The 19249-nt window shown below is 42.5% G+C and overlaps 1 protein-coding gene across 19 annotated transcripts in view; it reads left to right on the top strand.

The window, feature by feature from the left end:
- The window catches only part of LOC110523477 (microtubule-associated serine/threonine-protein kinase 3), a 174235-nt gene that overhangs the window by 133299 nt on the left and 21687 nt on the right, over window positions 1-19249 (top strand). For 10 of the 19 annotated variants that reach the window (XM_036977102.2, XM_036977101.2, XM_036977105.2 and 7 more), the window contains 7 exons: window positions 8187-8256; window positions 9732-9810; window positions 10949-11106; window positions 14094-14169; window positions 14507-14716; window positions 15189-15290; window positions 15751-15883. In XM_036977102.2, coding sequence (XP_036832997.2) covers window positions 8187-8256; window positions 9732-9810; window positions 10949-11106; window positions 14094-14169; window positions 14507-14716; window positions 15189-15290; window positions 15751-15883 — 828 coding nt within the window. The remainder of the gene's footprint in view (window positions 1-8186; window positions 8257-9731; window positions 9811-10948; window positions 11107-14093; window positions 14170-14506; window positions 14717-15188; window positions 15291-15750; window positions 15884-19249) is intronic. The other 9 variants (XM_090234258.1, XM_036977104.2, XM_090234266.1 and 6 more) reach the window with 1 other exon arrangement.

Below are 19249 nucleotides of genomic sequence, written 5' to 3'. Positions count from 1 at the left end.
TGCAGCCTGTCGCAGTTGTTTTGGCATTTGGTTGATAGCCAAGCTGGAGAGTGTCAACATTACCCACTGTAAATTTACATTTTGTTCACTGTTCTTTTCTTCATGAAAATAGCTATTTTCTTCCTATTAAGAACGTTGGATCATTAGTGATTGTTTTTCACATATGATTTCTAAATGGTATTTAATTTAGATTTAAATCTGCTCGGTATACTCTATTACGACTGCTGCTGTTTATCAAAGCAATCCCAGTGTCTTTTCTCTAAACACAAGATTCATCAGTATTATCCTGTGTCTACATTGCTATTAAAATTGGACTAAATCCGATTCATGTCGAAGAATGGACTTGACCTATTTTGGGTAACAGACATATACAACACAATGTACAATGTGGACCCAGAGGATATCACTTGAAAGTCTTAATTAAAACACTTGTTTCCAAAGTGGTCCTCGATGGTAAAAACAATAACACATATAATGATTAAAAGGAAAGACAAAAATGACAAACAACCATAAATACATTCATTTATATTGACATCCTAAAAAGTGTCACTGTTCACTGCACTTCTCCCTAACCTTAAAAATCAACCATATTCATTTCACATTAAAACAATCCTTCAAATAAATACACCTGACCAGCAGTAGGGGGCACACGGGGCAGTGTAGTGGTTTCTCTTACTTAGACAACCGTATCCAAATGAAAACCTTTGCCTGCTTTTTAAAGCTAATTTTACTTTTTCTTTGCTTGATCTCCAAGGGAAGGCTATTCCATAGACCAGTTATTCCCTAACTGGGGTACACGCGCAATGCCGTTGGGGTACGCCAAATAAAAATATGATCCACATTTTTTTTTTAAATAACAATGTGTATATTTAAAAATGTTTTTTCCAAACAGTCCATTTATATTTTCCAACGGGGCTATACATTTGGGTGAGTTTTTTTTTTCTCCCCTAGTAGCCTCGTTTCACTGCCAAAAATTTAATTTAACGATCTAGTGTTTAGCAAAATAAAAACACAATGTCAAATACAGGTAGCCAGTCAAATAATTAACATCCAATCACATTAACCGTTACTCTCTCGCGGGAATTCCACTAACGGTCCATAAGTAGCCAAATGTAGCTGCTGCTCATTCCGTTTGCTCAAAAATGTATAATTTGCATACAAGTTGTTCTGCTGCCACGAGCACATCCAATGCTAGCATCAGTAATTCTACATTTGTTGTTAGCCCAACTGGCATGGACACTGACAGTTGTGAATCTGATGCAGCCAAATATGATGAACTACATTTGGGGTTCACTTCTATTGGGAGTAGTGCCTTTCCTCAGCCACGGTGTGTTATATGTGCAAAAGTACTATCTCACAACTCGATGAGACCTTCACTAGGACATTTAGAATCAAAACATGCGAATTTGAAAAATAAGCCACGGGAGGTTTTTGAGCGTGATTTAAGACTTTCAAGTAGTAAGACATGTATAAAAGCAACAGATACCATTAATAAGAAGGGTCTAGCAGCGTCTTATATGCTGAGCTACCAAGTGGCTAGGACAGGCAAGCCCCATACTATTGTGGAGGACTTAATTATTCCTGCTGCCGCGGATATGGCTGGGACAATGCTGGGGGAAAAGGCCCAAAAAAACTATACAGACAATGTCTTCACACTGTTTCACGATGCATCAGTGACATGGCAGGAGATGTTTTGAAACAATTACTGCTTCGCATACAACCAGTGAATTCTATCTGTTACAGCTGGATGAGTCAACAGACGTGGCAGGCCTGGCACAGCTCCTGGTATATGTCCGTTACGTTTATGGGGGGTCAATTAAGGAAGACATCCTCTTTTGCAAACCACTGGAAACCAGGACAAGAGGACAGGATATGTTTAAAGTACTGGACAGCTTTGTGACATCCATGGTGGTCAAGATGTGTTGGTATCTGTACTGATGGCGCAAAAGCCATGACAGGGAGACATAGTGGAGTGATAACGCGCGTGCCAGCAGTTGCTCCCAACGCCACTTGGGTACACTGCAGCATCCACCGAGAGGCTCTTGCTGCCCATGGATTTCCTGACAGCTTGAAAGACGTTTTGGACACTACAGTGAAAATTGTTAACTTTGTAAAGGCCCCTGAACTCTTATGTATTTTCTGCATTATTGCAACAAGCGGTTCTGTGAAAATTGAATTTAATGAGAAGCCACTGCCAGATTTCTGGGTAGGGCTGCGCTCGGAGTTTCTTGCCTTGGCAAATCGCGCTGTTAAGACACTGATGCTCTTTGTAACCAGGTACCTATTTGAGAGTGGATTCTCGGCCCTCACTAGCATGAAAACTAAATACAGGCAGACTGTGTGGAACATTTTAGACTGAGACTCTCTCCAATACAACCCAACATTGCAGAGTTATCTGCATCCATTCAAGCACACCCTTCTCATTAACATGTGGGGAGTTATTCACCATTTTTGATGAACAAATAAGGTTTTATATGTAAGATGTCTAAATAAGAGCAAAATTATTCATGATTATATTATTTGTGCCCTGGTCCTATAAGAGCTCATTGTCACTTCCCACGAGCCGGGTTGTGACGTCAAACTCATTCTTATGTTTAATAAATGTGTGTGTGTGGCAGGCTTACCCTGGTGCTAGAGGGAGTATGCAGCTGGATGTTGACTTTTTGAAGGGGTACGGGACTATAAAAGTTTGGGAACCACTGCCATAGACAAATGCCTGTATGGAAAAACGTGCTCTTCGCAGTACTGTGTACTCTTGGGATTTTACAAGACCTAACACTAGCTCTGGTATTGGGACGGTGTTGGTTATAGACCCTATCAATGTGGTTTTTCATCTAACCTGGGGCACGATCATTTAAGATGTCAAACATATGATTTAAGTTGGTTGGTCCACTCTGGATTCCAAAGGCAACAAGCCCCCCTCCTGGAACTCCTGTACCCTTATGTGGGTCATTAGGGGGGACATTCAGCAAATACCTGATAACATTATTTTGCATGACCTGCATTCTCTTCATCTTTTTGATAGCCCACTATACCAAGTAGAGCAGGCATAATCAAAATGACACAATCAAGGTTGAGAATCAGTTTCAAACCTCTTGATACTAGCCATCCCGGATCCGGGATCGTAAATACAGCCTCAAGCCCATTACCATAACGCAACGTTAACTATTCATGAAAATCGCAAATGAAATGAAATAAATATGCTAGCTCTCAAGCTTAGCCTTTTGTTAACAACACTGTCATCTCAGATTTTCAAAATATGCTTTTCAACCATAGCAAAACAAGCATTTGTGTAAGAGTATTGATAGCTAGCGTAGCATTTAGCGTAGCATTCAGCGGGCAACATTTTCACAAAAACACAAAGCATTCAATATAAAATCATTTACCTTTGAAGAACTTCGGATGTTTTCAATGAGGAGACTCTCAGTTAGATAGCAAATGTTCAGTTTTTCCAAAAAGATTCTTTGTGTCGGAGAAATCGCTCCGTTTTGTTCATCGCGTTTGGCTACCAAAAAAACCTGAAAATTCAGTCATCAAAACGCCAAACTTTTTTCCAAATTACCTCCATAATATCGACGGAAACATGGCAAACGTTGTTTAGAATCAATCCTCATGGTGTTTTTCACATCTCTTCGATGATATATCGTTCGTGGAAGTCTGCTTTCTCCTCTGAATCACATGGAAGAATACTTGGACCTGGAGATTACGCACCAATTTCAACGCAGGACACCAGGCGGACACCTGGTAAATGTGGTCTCTTATGGTCAATCTTCCAATGATATGCCTACAAATACGTCACAATGCTGCAAACACCTTGGGGAAACGACAGAAAGTGTAGGCTCATTCCTTGCGCATTCACAGCCATATAAGGAGACAATGGAAAACAGCGCCTCAAATTTTGCTCACTTCCTGTTTGAAGTTTCATCTTGGTTTCGCCTGTAGCATCAATTCTGTGGCACTCACAGATAATATCTTTGCAGTTTTGGAAACGTCAGAGTGTTTTCTTTCCAAAGCTATACACTATATTCAATCGCCTATCGTTATCTTGTCAGCTAAGCAATCTACGTTTTGTACCAAATAAAATCAATATATATATATGATGCTCTCTGCGCTTTTAACGGACCTCTGAGACTATCACAGTGCAGGTGCATTTATACGGAGACTTGATTACACACAGGTGGATTGTATTTATCATCATTAGTCATTTAGGTCAACATTGGATCATTCAGAGATCCTCACTGAACTTCTGGAGAGAGTTTGCTGCACTGAAAGTAAAGGGGCTGAATAATTTTGCACGCCCAATTTTTCAGTTTTTGATTTGTTAAAAAAGTTTGAAATATCCAATAAATGTCGTTCCACTTCATGATTGTGTCCCACTTGTTGTTGATTCTTCACAAAAAAATACAGTTTTATATCTTTGTTTGAAGCCTGAAATGTGGCAAAAGGTCGCAAAGTTCAAGGGGGCCGAATACTTTCGCAAGGCACTGTATATACACTGCTCAAAAAAATAAAGGGAACACTTAAACAACACAATGTAACTCCAAGTCAATCACACTTCTGTGAAATCAAACTGTCCACTTAGGAAGCAACACTGATTGACAATAAATGTCACATGCTGTTGTGCAAATGGAATAGACAACAGGTGGAAATTATAGGCATTTAGCAAGACACCCCCAATAAAGGAGTGGTTCTGCAGGTGGGGACCACAGACCACTTCTCAGTTCCTATGCTTCCTGGCTGATGTTTTGGTCACTTTTGAATGCTGGCGGTGCTTTCACTCTAGTGGTAGCATGAGACGGAGTCTACAACCCACACCTGTGGCTCAGGTAGTGCAGCTCATCCAGGATGGCACATCAATACGAGCTGTGGCAAGAAGGTTTGCTGTGTCTGTCAGTGTAGTATCCAGAGCATGGAGGCGCTACCAGGAGACAGGCCAGTACATCAGGAGACGTGGAGGAGGCCATAGGAGGGCAACACCCCAGCAGCAGGACCGCTACCGCCGCCTTTGTGCAAGGAGGAGCAGGAGGAGCACTGCCAGAGCCCTGCAACATGACCTCCAGCAGGCCACAAATGTGCATGTGTCTGCTCAAACGGTCAGAAACAGACTCCATGAGGGTGGTATGAGGGCCCAATGTCCACAGGTGGGGGTTGTGCTTACAGCCCAACACCGTGCAGGACGTGTGTCATTTGCCAGAGAACACCAAGATTGGCAAATTCGCCACTGGCGCCCTGTGCTCTTCACATATGAAAGCAGGTTCACACTGAGCAGATGTGACAGAGTCTGGAGACGCCGTGGAGAACGTTCTGCTGCCTGCAACATCCTCCAACATGACCGGTTTGGCGGTGGGTCAGTCATGGTGTGGGGTGGCATTTCTTTGGGGGGCCGCACAGCCCTCCATGTGCTCGCCAGAGGTAGCCTGACTGCCATTAGGTACTGAGATGAGATCCTCAGACCCCTTGGAGACCATATGCTGGTGCGGTTGACCCTGGGTTCCTCCTAATGCAAGACAATGCTAGACCTCATGTGGCTGGAGTGTGTCAGCAGTTCCTGCAAGAGGAAGGCATTGATGCTATGGACTGGCCCGCCCGTTCCCCAGACCTGAATACAATTGAGCACATCTGGGACATCATGTCTCGCTCCATCCACCAATGACACGTTGCACCACAGACTGTCCAGGAGTTGGCAGATGCTTTAGTCCAGGTCTGGGAAGAGATCCCTCAGGAGACCATCCGCCACCTCATCAGGAGCATGCCCAGGCATTGTAGGGAGGTCATACAGGCACGTGGAGGCCACACACACTACTGAGCCTCATTTTGACTTGTTTTAAGGACATTACATCACAGTTGGATCAGCCTGTAGTGTGGTTTTCCACTTTAATTTTGAGTGTGACTCTACATCCAGACCTCCATGGGTTGATAAATTTGATTTCCATTGATAATTTTGGTTTGGTTTTGTTGTCAGCACATTCAACTATGTAAAGAAAAAAGTATTTAATAAGAATATTTCATTCATTCAGATCTAGGACGTGTTATTTTAGTGTTCCCTTTTTATTTTTTTGAGCAGTGTATATAAAAGAATATGAACTTTTAAAGTGAGATTTTCACTGGATAGTTACCATGTGTTCCTTTTCCTCAGGTGTGTTCTATCCCATCCTGGTGATGTACTTATCTATGCTCATCAGCTATAATTAAATTACACCACAAACAGGTGACATCGCCATGTAAACAGCCTCTCTCTGTTCCTCAGTACCACCATTGTTCCCCGAGTATTGCATAGCCTTCTCGCTATCATCAGATTTGTCTCAGGGGTTGCCATCGCTGCCCTTAGTTTATTAACTGTTTACTCCAGCCTTTGGCTACAGAGTTAATTGTGGTTAATTAAAGTTGGACCAAGGGTTAGTTTTTCACCTTATTGCTGAGGGAACACAAGGCCTAGTTGCTGCCGTTGGGGAAAGCCCCGTAGTTTGACGTGTTCAATATCCTGAGGCAGGACCACAGAACAGTAGGCATGTGGGTAATAAGTGGATGCTGTCCATATGGATGGTGAGATTGAGAGATAGAGGGATCATTTGGAGGCCCTCCCTGGTAGAGGATGCTTCAGGCTCCACTATAGGACTTCAAGTTCTGCAATAAAACCCCAAGACCCCAAATATTAGCAACTGTTAGCTAAGGGCTAACTAACATCTTATGGACTGTTGTAAATGTCTTTTATAGCCAGATGTCTTCACCCAGACTGTCTTTGTTTGAATAACGCCATTGTGTTAACATAGCTATTTAGACAGTAGCTGATAACTCCACCGATAACTGATATACAATTAATAGGATTAGAAAAGGGGGATTTTCTCTTGCTTTTCTGAACATTTGCGGCCATTCGCAAGTCATTGTCACAATGTATGAAATAAAAATTTGAAGCATAGTTATTGGACAATTGCTCTTTTGGATGGCAATTTATGCAAATTCAGTGGTGTTAAAATACTTTAAAGTACACTTAAGTCGTTTTTGGGGATATCTGTACTTTACTTTACTTTACTATTTATATTTTTGACAACTTTTACTTTTACTCCATTCCTAAAGAAAATATTGTACTTTTTACTCTATACATTTTTTTCCTGACAACCCAAAGTACGTGTTACATTTTGAATGCTAAGCATGACAGGAAAATTGTAAAATTCACTCTCTTCTCAAGATAACACGTGGTCACCCCTACTGCCTATGGTCTGGGGGACTCAATAAACACAAAGGCATCTTTTGTAAATAATCTCTGAGCGTGCCCCTGGCTAAAAACAATAAAATGGTGCCGTCTGCATTGCTTAATATATGGAATTTGAAATTATTTACACTTTTACTTCTACATTTGACACTTAAGTGTAATTACATTTATTTTTGATTCTGAAGTAGATTTAGCAATAAAATGCTTATGGGCAGGCTTTATTTATTTCCAGAAAGTAATTTATACTAGATCTTTGTGGTTATCTGAAAAATGTCATGAGAATGTGGCATACATAGGAAATATGAATCTTAAAAGAAACATTTTTAGACTTTTACTCAAGTAGTATTTTACTGGGTAACTTTTACTTGGGTAACTTTTAAGGTATCTATACTTTTAGTCAAGTATGACAATTAGGTACTTTTCCCACCACTGGAAATACTTTCATTTCCCTGCTGTAAAACATATCGACAAGTTTTGCCCCCCCCCAAAAAAAACACACAAAAAAAAATTTGTTGGGCTCTTTTTTTTTCTTCTTTCTTTTGTGCCATGACTCATGTGTTTCTCCTGATTAATCCAAGCCGATGAGCTGCAATGTGGAAGTTTATGATTATGTAATTACTGCTTCAAGCAGGTCAGTCCCATTTGAGAGACAGTCCCATTTCAGTCTTCCTAGATTAAGCTCCTTCAGATAAGAGCCAATGAAACACAATAAAATCTAAAATTCTGTGTAAAGTACAATAGCTGAGAGTAAATTGATGAAGAAATGTGTCATCTATGCTGACTTATTACACTTTCTTATTTAAAGAAAAAAGACCAAGTCCTAATATAGGTTTGGTATGGGTTTGATTCTATGCTGATGGCTCAGTATTATTATTTCCTTGATTCATTTAAAATGCTTTTGTCTCAAGTTTCTGGAATGTTGTCTTTAATAACTTGTAATCTCCTCTTGTTTCTCTGCTTCCTCTCTGAATAACAGGAACGAGTCCTCAAGACAGCCCCAGAAACTTCTCTCCTAGTGCCTCAGCCCACTTCTCATTTGCACGAAGGTATTAGTAAAAGTCAATGCCAGTTGAACCTTTTATCCGTAACTCTACTCAACTAGCATACCAATAGTCTGCAATAAAATGCTTATGGGCAGGTTTTATTGTTTTAAGAAAGTAGTAAAGTTGTAGTACTTTATCTTGGTGGTTATCTGACAAATTGTATGAGAATTGAGGCATACATAGGAAATATGAATCTTAAAAGAAACATTTATCCTTTTTTAAACAACGAAGCCAAATTGTGGTGCTATTATTGTCTGCCGCAGACAGGCAACGGTTCTTTTGAGAAGCGAAGGCAGGATCTCACTGTGTTCTGACAGGCTCTCTATACAGAGATTGAAATCACAGGCAGGTTCAAGGGTTCAGTCTTTTACCATCATCAGACTCAGACTCAAACTCCTTGTGTTTTCTGAAGTGCTTTTCTCCACGTCTTCACAAAAAGCCTGAAATCTTTTTTGTTCAACCTTCACTCAACACGACTTTTAACAGCTTATTTATTGCTATGATTCCGTCAGTGCCACAGACCAGACATGTCATGTCAGGACTCTGTTTTGTCATGTAAACATCATAGCTCTTCTTCCTGTTACTCATGTCTAAGAATACACACAACGTAATTTTAACTCACATGTCCGTTCGTTGTTCCCTTGCCATTATACCTGAATCATGAAAATTCTGTTTGATGTGTTTCTAGATGTCCCTACATTTTATCCCCACACGTTATTCCTCTGCGTTTGTATCAATGTTCAGTGTTATTGGTTAGTGCAACAGAAGACATCTCACTACTCGGTAGGTTGGGGCGGCAGGGTATGTTGGGGTGGCAGGGTAGGTTGGGGTGGCAGGGTAGCCTAGTGGTTAGAGCGTTGGACTAGTAACCGAAAGGTTGCAAGATCGAATCTCCGACCTGACAAGGTTAAAATCTGTTGTTTTGCACCTGAACAAGGCAGTTAACCCACTTTTCCTAGGCCGTCATTGAAAATAAGAATTTGTTCTTGACTGACTTGCCTAGTTAAATAAAGGTCAAATAAAAAAGATGTGGGTGGCAGGTAGCGTAGATCAAGGAAACTGTGTCCTGTGTGGGTTTGATTCTCACGGGGGACCTGTACGACAATGTGTGCATTCACTACTGTATGTCACTCTGGATAAAAGTGTCTGCTAAATGACTCAAGTGTAATCCACGGTAAATGCTGCAGTAGGCTATTGAAAAGCAGTCTTTCCTACCTATTCTTCCGGAAAGCTAAAGGTTGCAAATGACCTAACTCTGCACATAGGTCAAAGGTCATCCAGAACGTTGTGCATTTGTAGTGTAGGTATGTTATTCAAAATCCTGGAGCTTTGAGTAGTCTTGTTTTGAATATCATTCATAGTTATTTTTATATTTTGTTAACTACAGTTCTCATATTACTGATTTAGTTATTTATGGTTTCTGAGTTTATGATGACGTCTGTCTGTCTCTTTCTATCTCTGTCTGTGTGTTTGAGCAGGACTGATGGACGACGCTGGTCTTTGGCCTCTCTGCCTTCCTCTGGCTATGGCACCAACACACCCAGCTCCACTGTTTCTGTATGTACCATACCACTCAATTTGTTAAAGGCCATGAAAACAAAATATATTATGTGTTAGCTAGATTTTTTTTTTTAAAAAGCAATGCCAAAAAGGTTGTTTAACCTAACTTTTTCACATACTGATGGAAAACCCTTTCAATCTAAAAATACATATACTGTACCAGATCACTGGATATTCAAGAATTGTTCAAATAAAGATGTTTCAATGTGAAATGATCGTCTGATGGGCATCCTCTAGTCTGTACTTCAGTCACCTGTGCTGTACTGTGCTGTGCTGTACTGTACTGTGCTGTACTGTGCTGTACTGTGCTGTAATGTAGGCTACTGGTAGTCAGAGATGATTGGTGCCATTCTCCCGCTAGTGTCTCGCAGGCTGACACATACCACCAGACGCTGTATTTAGGGCCAGCAGATTTGTTTTGGACTAAATATGGCCCTGGCACACAGCTAGGCCACCCACACACACACAAACACACACACACACAAACACATAACTCTGCTCTGTTTACTGACAAACTCAAATCACACAGGCAGGCGATGGTCAACTCTCTGACACACACACACACACACACACACACACACACACACAAACAGGCCCCATGGCAGACTACACAAAGTAAACAAGCCGTCACACACAAAGTAATGGGTTGTTTGTTAACGGCCATGTTTTTTGAGGACCATCAATTAGAGCTGATAAATACTTAACATGTTGCCGGAGGCTGGTGAGGGCGACCGGTTAGGGGGAACTACCATAGAGCGGGATTAACACCAGCAACTGTGTTGTTTGTCCAGGCTATGTTTACAGTTTAGTTTAAATTGAATCCCTATTTGGATTGGATTTGAGAACAATGTAATGAGAAGAAATGGGAATGTTCACAGTAATTTGTTAGCTTTCATCTACTGTACCGTCGCAACCATTTTGGCACCCATAAGTTTGTCCTTCATTTTCAAAACACTGTAAAAGGGCATCAATACCGTAATGAACATTTACCCAATCACATAAACACAACAGTCAGAACAAACATGCTACTCTCCTGGTATCTGTCATTCTCTCGTGCAAAAACATTCATCAAAGCATTAGCCTCTCCTTTTTATCTTTTCTTTTCTCGTTCAATGTATATTCATTTCATTTCCAGTCGTCCTGTTCATCACAGGAGAAGCTGCACCAGCTACCCTTCCAGCCCACCCCGGATGAGCTGCACTTTCTCTCCAAGCACTTCTGCACCGAGAGCATCGCCGGGGACGACCGACGGAGGGGGACAGCGCCAATGCGACCCCGCTCGCGCAGTCTCAGGTATGTACGGAGGCACGATATCTAAGGAAGTCTCAAAGTTTTTCTCGCCTGAGGTAGAGTATCTCATGGTATGCTGTAGACCACACTATCTACCTAGAGAGTTTCCATCTGTATTTTTCGTAGCTGTCTACATTCCACCGCAGAGCGAAGTTGGCACTGAAACCGCACTCAATAAGCTGTATTCCGCCATAAGAAAACAGGAAACCGCTCATACGGGGGCAGCGCTCCAGGTGGCCAGTGACTTTAATACAGGGAAACTTAAATCAATTTTACCACTACAGGACTGTTTTGCTAGCGCAGACTGGAATATGTTCCGGGATTCTTCCGATGGCATTGAGGAGTACACCACATCAGTCACTGGCTTCATCAATAAGTGCATTGAGGACGTCGCCCCCACAGTTACCGTATGTACATACCCCAACCAGAAGCCATGGATTACAGGCAACATTTGCACCGAGCTAAAGGGTAGAGCTGCTGCTTTCAAGGAGCGGGACTCTAACCCAGAAGCTTATAAGAAATCCCACTATGCTCTGCGACGAACCATCAAACAAGCAAAGCGTCAATACAGGACTAAGATCGAATCGTACTACAGCGGCTCCATAACTCGTTGGATGTGGCAGGGCTTGCAAACTATTACAGACTACAAAAGGAAGCCCTACCAAGAGCTGCCCAGTGTCACAAGCCTACCAGACGAGCTAAATAACTTCTATGCTCGCTTCGAGGCAAGTAACACTGAAACATACATGAGAGCACCAGCTCGTCCGGTTGACTGTGTGATCACGCGCTCCGCAGCCGATGTGAGTAAGACCTTTAAACAGTTCAACATTCACAAGGTCGCAGGGCCTTCACTGACAGTTTCAACCTCTCCCTGTCTGAGTCTGTAATACCAACATGTTTCAAGCAGACCACCATAGTGTTCTTGGGCACAGAGACTAAGGTAACCTGCCTAAATGACTACTGACCCGTAGCTCTCACGTCTGTAGCCATGAAATGCTTTGAAAAGCTGGTCATGACTTACATCAACACCATTATCCCAGAAACCCTAGACCCACTCCAATTTGCATACCGCACCAACAGATCCACAGATGATGCAATCTATTGCACTCCACAATGCCCTTTCCCACCTGGACAAAAGGAACACCTATGTGAGAATGCTATTCATTGACTACAGCTCAGTGTTCAACAGCATAGTGTCCTCAAAGCTCATCACTAAGCTAAGGACCCTGGGACAAAACACCTCCCTCTGCAACTGGATCCTAGACTTACTGACGTGCTGCCACCAGGTGGTAAGGGTAGGTAACAACACATCTGCCACGCTGATGCTCAACATGGGGGCCCCTCAGGAATGTGTGCTCAGTCCCCTCCTGTACTCCCTGTTTACTCAGGACTGCGCGGCCAGGCGCGACTCCAACACCAAGTTTGCTGATGACACAACAGTGGTAGGCCTGATCAACAAGAGCAATGAGGAAGCCTACAGGGAGGAGGTCAGAGACCTGACCGTGTGGTGCAAGGACAACAACCTCTCCCTCAACGTGATCAAGACAAAGGAGATTGTGGATTACAGGAAAAGGATCCTCAAAAGGTTTAACAGCACCATCGAGAGCATCACTGCCTGGTATGGCAACTGCTCGGTCTCCGACCACAAGGCACTGCAGGGGGTAGTGTGTACGGCCCAGTACATCACCGGGGCCAAGCTATACCTATATACCAGGCGGTGTCAGGAAGGCCTTAAAAATTGTCAGACTCCAGCCACCCTAGTCATGGACTGTTCTCTCTGCTACCGCACGGCAAGCAGTACCGGAGTGATAAATCTAGGTCCAAGAGGCTTCTGAACAGCTTCTTCCCACAAGCCATAAGACTCCTGAACAGCTAATCAAATGGCTACCCAGACTATTTGCACCCCCACCACGCTGCTGCTTCTCTCTGTTATTATCTATGCATAGCCACTTTAATAACCCTACCTGCATGTACATATTTCCTCAATTACCTCGTCACCGGTGCCCCCGCACATTGACACATTGACTCTGAACCTGTATATAGCCCCGCTATTATTTACTGCTGCTCTTGAATTATTTGTTTTTCTTATCTCTGAGTTTTAAGAAAATGCCCCAAAAAAAGTGTGTTAAGGGCTTGTAAGTAATCATTTCACTATAAGGTCTACTACACCTGTTGTATTCGGCACATTTGACCAATAAAATTTGTTTTGATTTCGTGTTTGCCAAAAGACCATGAGAAACCAGATGATCTTGTCTGATATTGAACTCCTTGGCCTGAATGCCAAGCATCATGTCTGGAGGAAACCTGGCACCATCCCTACGGTGGAGCATGGTGGTGGCAGCATGCTGTGTTGATGTTTTTCAGCAGCAGGGACTGGGAGACTAGTCAGGATTGAGGGAAAAATGAACAGAGAAAAGTACAAGGATCCTTCATGAAAACCTGCTCCAGAGCATTCAGGACCTCAGACTGGGGTGATTGTTCACCTTCCAACAGGACAGTGACCCTAAGCACACAGCCAAGGCAACGCTGGAGTGGCTTTGGGCAAGTATCTGAATGTCTTTGAGTGGCCCAGCCAGAGCCTGGACTTGAAACCTCGATTTGAACATCTCTGCAGAGAACAGAAAATAGCTGTGCTGCAATGCTCCCCATCCAGCCTGACAGAGCTTAAGGTGCTTCAACAAAGTACTGAGTAAAGGGTTTGAATACTTATGTCAATGTGATATTTCAGTTTTTATTTTTTTATAACTGTGCAAACATTTCTAAAAACCTGTTTTTGCTTTGTCAATATGGGGTACTGTGTGTAGATTAATGAAAAAAATCAATTTAATACATTTTAGAGTAAGGATGTAAAGCAACCAAATGTGGAAAAAGTCAAGGCGTCTGAATACTTTCCGAAAGCACTGTATATCAATGCATTTTTTTGCTGTAAGATACAGTATGTGTTGTAATATAAGTACTGATCTTTCCTTTATATTCTTATTTGTTTGCAGCCCTGGAAGATCCCCATCCTGTTGTGATCATGAGATTATTATGATGAACCATGTCTACAAGGAACGCTTTCCTAAGGTGAGGGGCCTTGTCGCCTGTCATTTGGTATCAAAACAAAATGCCAATGTCTTACATAAGGTTTATTACACAGTGACAAAATAGTTGCTCTTTTTTAGCCACTTCTAAACTTTTTACCCTCTCTGACCACTTTTGCCACCCCTTTCTACCACCTTTAAACCTTTTTACCCTCTCTCTCTCTCTCTCTCTCTCTCTCGTTCTCTCTCTCTCTCTCTCTCTCTCTCTCTCTCTCGTTCTCTCTCTCTCTCTCTCTCTCTCTCTCTCGTTCTCTCTCTCGTCCTCTCTCGTCCTCTCTCGTCCTCTCCTTCTAACCTTTTCCACCCCTCCATGTCTCAAGGCCACGGCCCAGATGGAGGAGAGGATCCAGGAGATCATCCGGACCAGCTCCCCGGAGAGCGTGCTGCCGCTGGCGGACGGTGTGCTGGGGTTTGCCCACCATCAGATCATCGAGCTGGTCCGCGACTGCCTGGAGAAGAGCCGCCTGGGCCACGTCACCTCGCGCTACTTCTGTGAGCTCACCGACAAGCTGGAGAAGCTATTCCAGGAGGTGGGTGACCCTACTGGTGCAGCTCAGTAATGTTAAGTGGTTACCTTTCCTTGTGTCGTCTACTCCCATATTAATCATCTGGCATAATGAAGGAAAGTAGACGAGGAAAGAAAGCAATAGAGAGTAGTGTGGTGCCACCTGCCCCACTTTAAAATACATGAACCTTTTACCATAGTAATAAGCACAGTGTAATTACAATATCGGTACACATTACTGCATAGGACTTTGATACAATCAAACAGATTCTTTCACCAAAATTATTTGATTTACAGTGCTCTCTTACCGCTACGGTATTCAAAGTCATTTTTTAAGTGAGGTATTCTGTATTGCTCAGTGTCCTCTCCCCTCATGCAGGCTTTCTATGATAATCCCTCCCTCTTACTTAATGGTACTTCCAGTCCCGAGCACTGATCAGCTCACAGGTCTGTATAAAATGTTGAGCGAGTGTGTTCTGTTGTGTGTGTGTGTATAGTCCACGTCCCGGTCGGAGAGCCAGGAGGTGAACTTCATCAAAGAGCTGGTAAAGAAGATCCTCATTGTCATCGCCAGGCCAGCGCGCCTCCTGGAATGCCTGGTATGTCTCGCCTGATTGTCACTAGTTAGCTACCAAGCACATGGCAATGACTTCTCACTCACACATATTACAAAAATTATACTAGGGCCAGGAGTTTTTCCTGACCATGTGGGGTGACTAGTCAAATCTCTGGGCATTAATACTAAATATGACTTATTTCTGTCCCACGGCTAATCAGAACTACACAAATGACCACGTAGCTCTATCTAAACTAGGTTTCAATTATGTGAGTCATTTGACAGACATCTCATCCATGTCTCTGTTGTATAAAGACGAGGCTTGCGACCTGGTGACGAGCCATACAGATGCATCCTCCTCGCACTCCTGCTATTGATTGATTGTTACATTATCAACCCAGAGAAAAGCCAACAGCACTCAGACAATGCCTATTGAAACTTAAAACTAAGAGTTCCAGAAGTGTTGTAGTGAAACCTGTGTCCCTGTGTTGTCCTCTCCTCAGGAGTTTGATCCAGAGGAGTTCTACCATCTGTTGGAGGCTGCCGAGGGTCACGCCAAAGAGGGCCAGGGCATCAAGACTGACATCCCCCGCTACATCATCAGCCAGTTGGGGCTCACACGGGACCCCCTGGAAGGTATGCCAGGTTTGACCTTTTAGGAGTTGGGCAGGTAGACAGTGCCTAAACCAACATGAGTGGAGGTGCAGCCAAACATCACACATTCAGATTGAAAAGAGTGCTTTCTGCTGAAAGCTGCATGGGGCTGTGAACTCATTCCAGTGGTGGCCTGCTTTATTCAAGTAATCAAGAAGTTTCTGAGTATGTAGAAAATAACTTATTTCGTGATGTAAAACCTAAGATGTGCTAGCCTTGATATTCATGCGCTACAGATGACACTGGCTACGTTCCAATTTTTCACCCGTATCACAAAGTGTACACACTCCCTCATTGATTTAAAAGGAATGGACTGGTGTGAGGAATATGGTGGAAACTCCCTCAAGCCACGCTTGCACCAATCCAATATTTTGCAGTCACGGAAATCCTGGACTTTTAAAATTGTGTTTTCCAGGCGGGGAAAAGTTTAAGAAAATGATCAAATCTAAAACGTTTTGGATAAGTCATGGAAATATATCAAATAGTTAATCTTGATGTACATTTTTTAGGCACAGTTAAAAACATTTTTTTTTAAAATATCAACATATAAGCCAGGATCGGAATGCACTTTAGTGCGTCCGTGATTGCGCACATCACCTGCATGTGTGCGAGAGGAGTGGGCCGTTGCTCAAGGAGAGAGAGACAGTCGGACATTGCAGCGGCAGGCAGGTAGGCCTATAAAATATGATAGAGAACAGACTAATAACTAGGTAGCCAATTCAAAACATATATTGTACCCTGTAATTAACTGTTTAACTATTATTAACATGATTGTTTGCATATCCCTAAAACTTTCCACCAACACTCGTGAATAAGGTCATACAAAATTGATTTACTTTCTTGAACAATTCATTTAAACAGTTATTTTTGACTGAACAAATGATTCATTTCACCATTGTATTAGTTGGGATTCCGTTCAATCTCGATGAATCCAAATAAGTTTGAATCGCAAACAGTTATTTTTTTTATGTAGCCTTTCTTTTGGATTATGTGGTTTCAAAACTTGTTTTGTAGATACTTCCAGTTTATTTGGGCATCCAATGTATGGGACATTGCAACGAGCCTGACGTGAATGATATACTGCTTTCCCGCGAACAGGCCCAGATCCCCATCATTTGCATGAAGAGAAGGCGACGAAAAAGGGGCCAGAGGGCAGGCTGCCTTCTGGGAGTTCGTAGGCGATCGAAGAAACTCCCACTTCCTTCCATTTTGCTAGCAAACGTGCAATCTTTGGAAAATAAAATCGATGACCTAGGCGGAAGATTAAACTACCAAGGGGACATTCAAAACTGTAACCTTTTTTTTTTTTTTTTTTTTAATTTTACCCCTTTTTCTCCCCAATTTCGTGGTATCCAATTGTTGTAGCTACTATCTTGTCTCATTGCTACAACTCCCGTACGGGCTCGTGAGAGACGAAGGTTGAATGTCATGCGTCCTCCGATACACAACCCAACCAGCCGTACTGCTTCTTAACACAGCGCGCATCCAACCCGGAAGCCAGCCGCACCAATGTGTCGGAGGCTACACCGGGAAAACGCTCACCCAGAGGCGGCTCTCCTAGTAGCCGGGGACTTTAATGCAGGGAAACTTAAATCTGTTTCACCAAATTTCTATCAGCGTGTTAAATATGCAACCAGAGGGAAAAAAGCTCTGGACCACCTTTACTCTACACACAGACGTGTACAAAGCTCTCCCTCGCCCTCCATTTGGCAAATCTGACCATAATTATATCCTCCTGATTCCTGCTGGCAAGCAAAAATTAAAGCAGGAAGCACCGTGATTCAATCAATAAAAAAGTGGTTAGATGAAGCAGCTTCTACCGCCAAGCCTTAAGACTCCAGAACATCTAATCAAATGGCTACCCAGACTATTTGCATTGCCCTCCCCCCTCTTTTACACCGCTGCTACTCTGTTATCATCTATGCATAGTCACTTTAACTCTACCGACGTATACATATTACCTCAACAAACCGGTGCCCCCGCACATTGACTCTGTACCAGTACCTCCGTGTATAGTCTCGCTGTTATTTTACTGCTGCTCTTTAATTACTTGTTACTTTTATTTTTTACTCATATTTTTTTAAACTGCGATGTCGGTTAGGGGCTCGTAAGTTGTATTCGGCGCATGTGACTAATAACATTTTAATTGATTTTGATTTGAAATGTGGTTTGTTAGAGAGGACTGGAATAAAAGCCTGCACATGAGCTCTCCTGGAGGATGGTTGACCACCCTTGATTACATAACATTACAACCAAGTATATTTTATGCCTTTTGAAATAATTAGCTCATTCAATATATCAAAAATAGAAAATATATATTTTAAAAAATAGCTGAAAACCGGACAGGGCCATGAATTGGAGATTGTATACATGAGTGAAAAATGCCCATTAAGTCAAATCCAAATCACCAATCCTATTCAAATCCTAAATAACAGCTGAAAATGATAAGGATTCCATCATAACCGTCCTCACTGATACCAGAGAGGATGCTCTCACTCGTAGGCTCTGTTGCTGAGGAGTTTGTTCATCTCAAAGTCCATCTCGCAGGGCTTTCGTCTGGATCGCAGGGCCGCGTTCAGACTGATCGAGTGTGTAATCATTAGTCCAACAGTTGCGTTCCGTTTGCTTCTGTTTAAGAAATGTTTTTAAACAGAATTGGCGGTCTGAGTACACCCCTGATTACACGCAAACAGTTCTCTTTCAGAGCCACGTACAAACAGCTCGGTGGAGTCCTCCTTGCATCTACGTGCTCTCCTCCTCTCACCTTTTGCCTTTGCTTGTGGACTTCAATGCACGACACATCAGCTGTCTGTGACCATGCGAAAAACCTTTCAAAGCCAAACCTTCATATCATAACTGCTACACATAGCCTATATCATTGTCACCATATGTTAGTAAACCTGCTAAAATCATGCAGTACAATCAGTAAGCAGTATAGCAGTTACACCAGCGGGCTCCGTTGACAATCAAATTAATTTTTCAAAAGCTTACCTTGACTTGGAAGAGTTCCTTGTGATGGATAGTCATAGCCAGCTAGCTAACATAGCATTTATCTGTTTGAGCTGGGTGTTTGAGTAGGCTAAACTAGCTAGTTGCATTTGCTAGCTAAGTAAGTGAAAGTAAAAAAATATATAAATTATATGTAAATATAGCAAGCACTTTCTTGCTCCTCCATTTAAGAAATTATTTTGTTCCCAGATTGTTTCTCTTTGAGTCAACTACTCACCACATTTTATGCACTGCAGTGCTAGCTAGATGTAGCTGATGCTTTCAGTACTAGATTAAATCTCTGACCCTTTGATTGGGTGGACAACATGTCAGGTCATGCTTCAAGAGCTCTGATAGGTT

The sequence above is a fragment of the Oncorhynchus mykiss genome, chromosome 5 (assembly GCF_057628025.1).
Source record: "Oncorhynchus mykiss isolate SJ-2025 chromosome 5, ASM5762802v1, whole genome shotgun sequence".
Classification (NCBI taxonomy): domain Eukaryota; kingdom Metazoa; phylum Chordata; class Actinopteri; order Salmoniformes; family Salmonidae; genus Oncorhynchus; species Oncorhynchus mykiss.
Note: the sequence above shows the minus strand (reverse complement) of the source record. Positions and strands in the feature narration are given on the sequence as shown.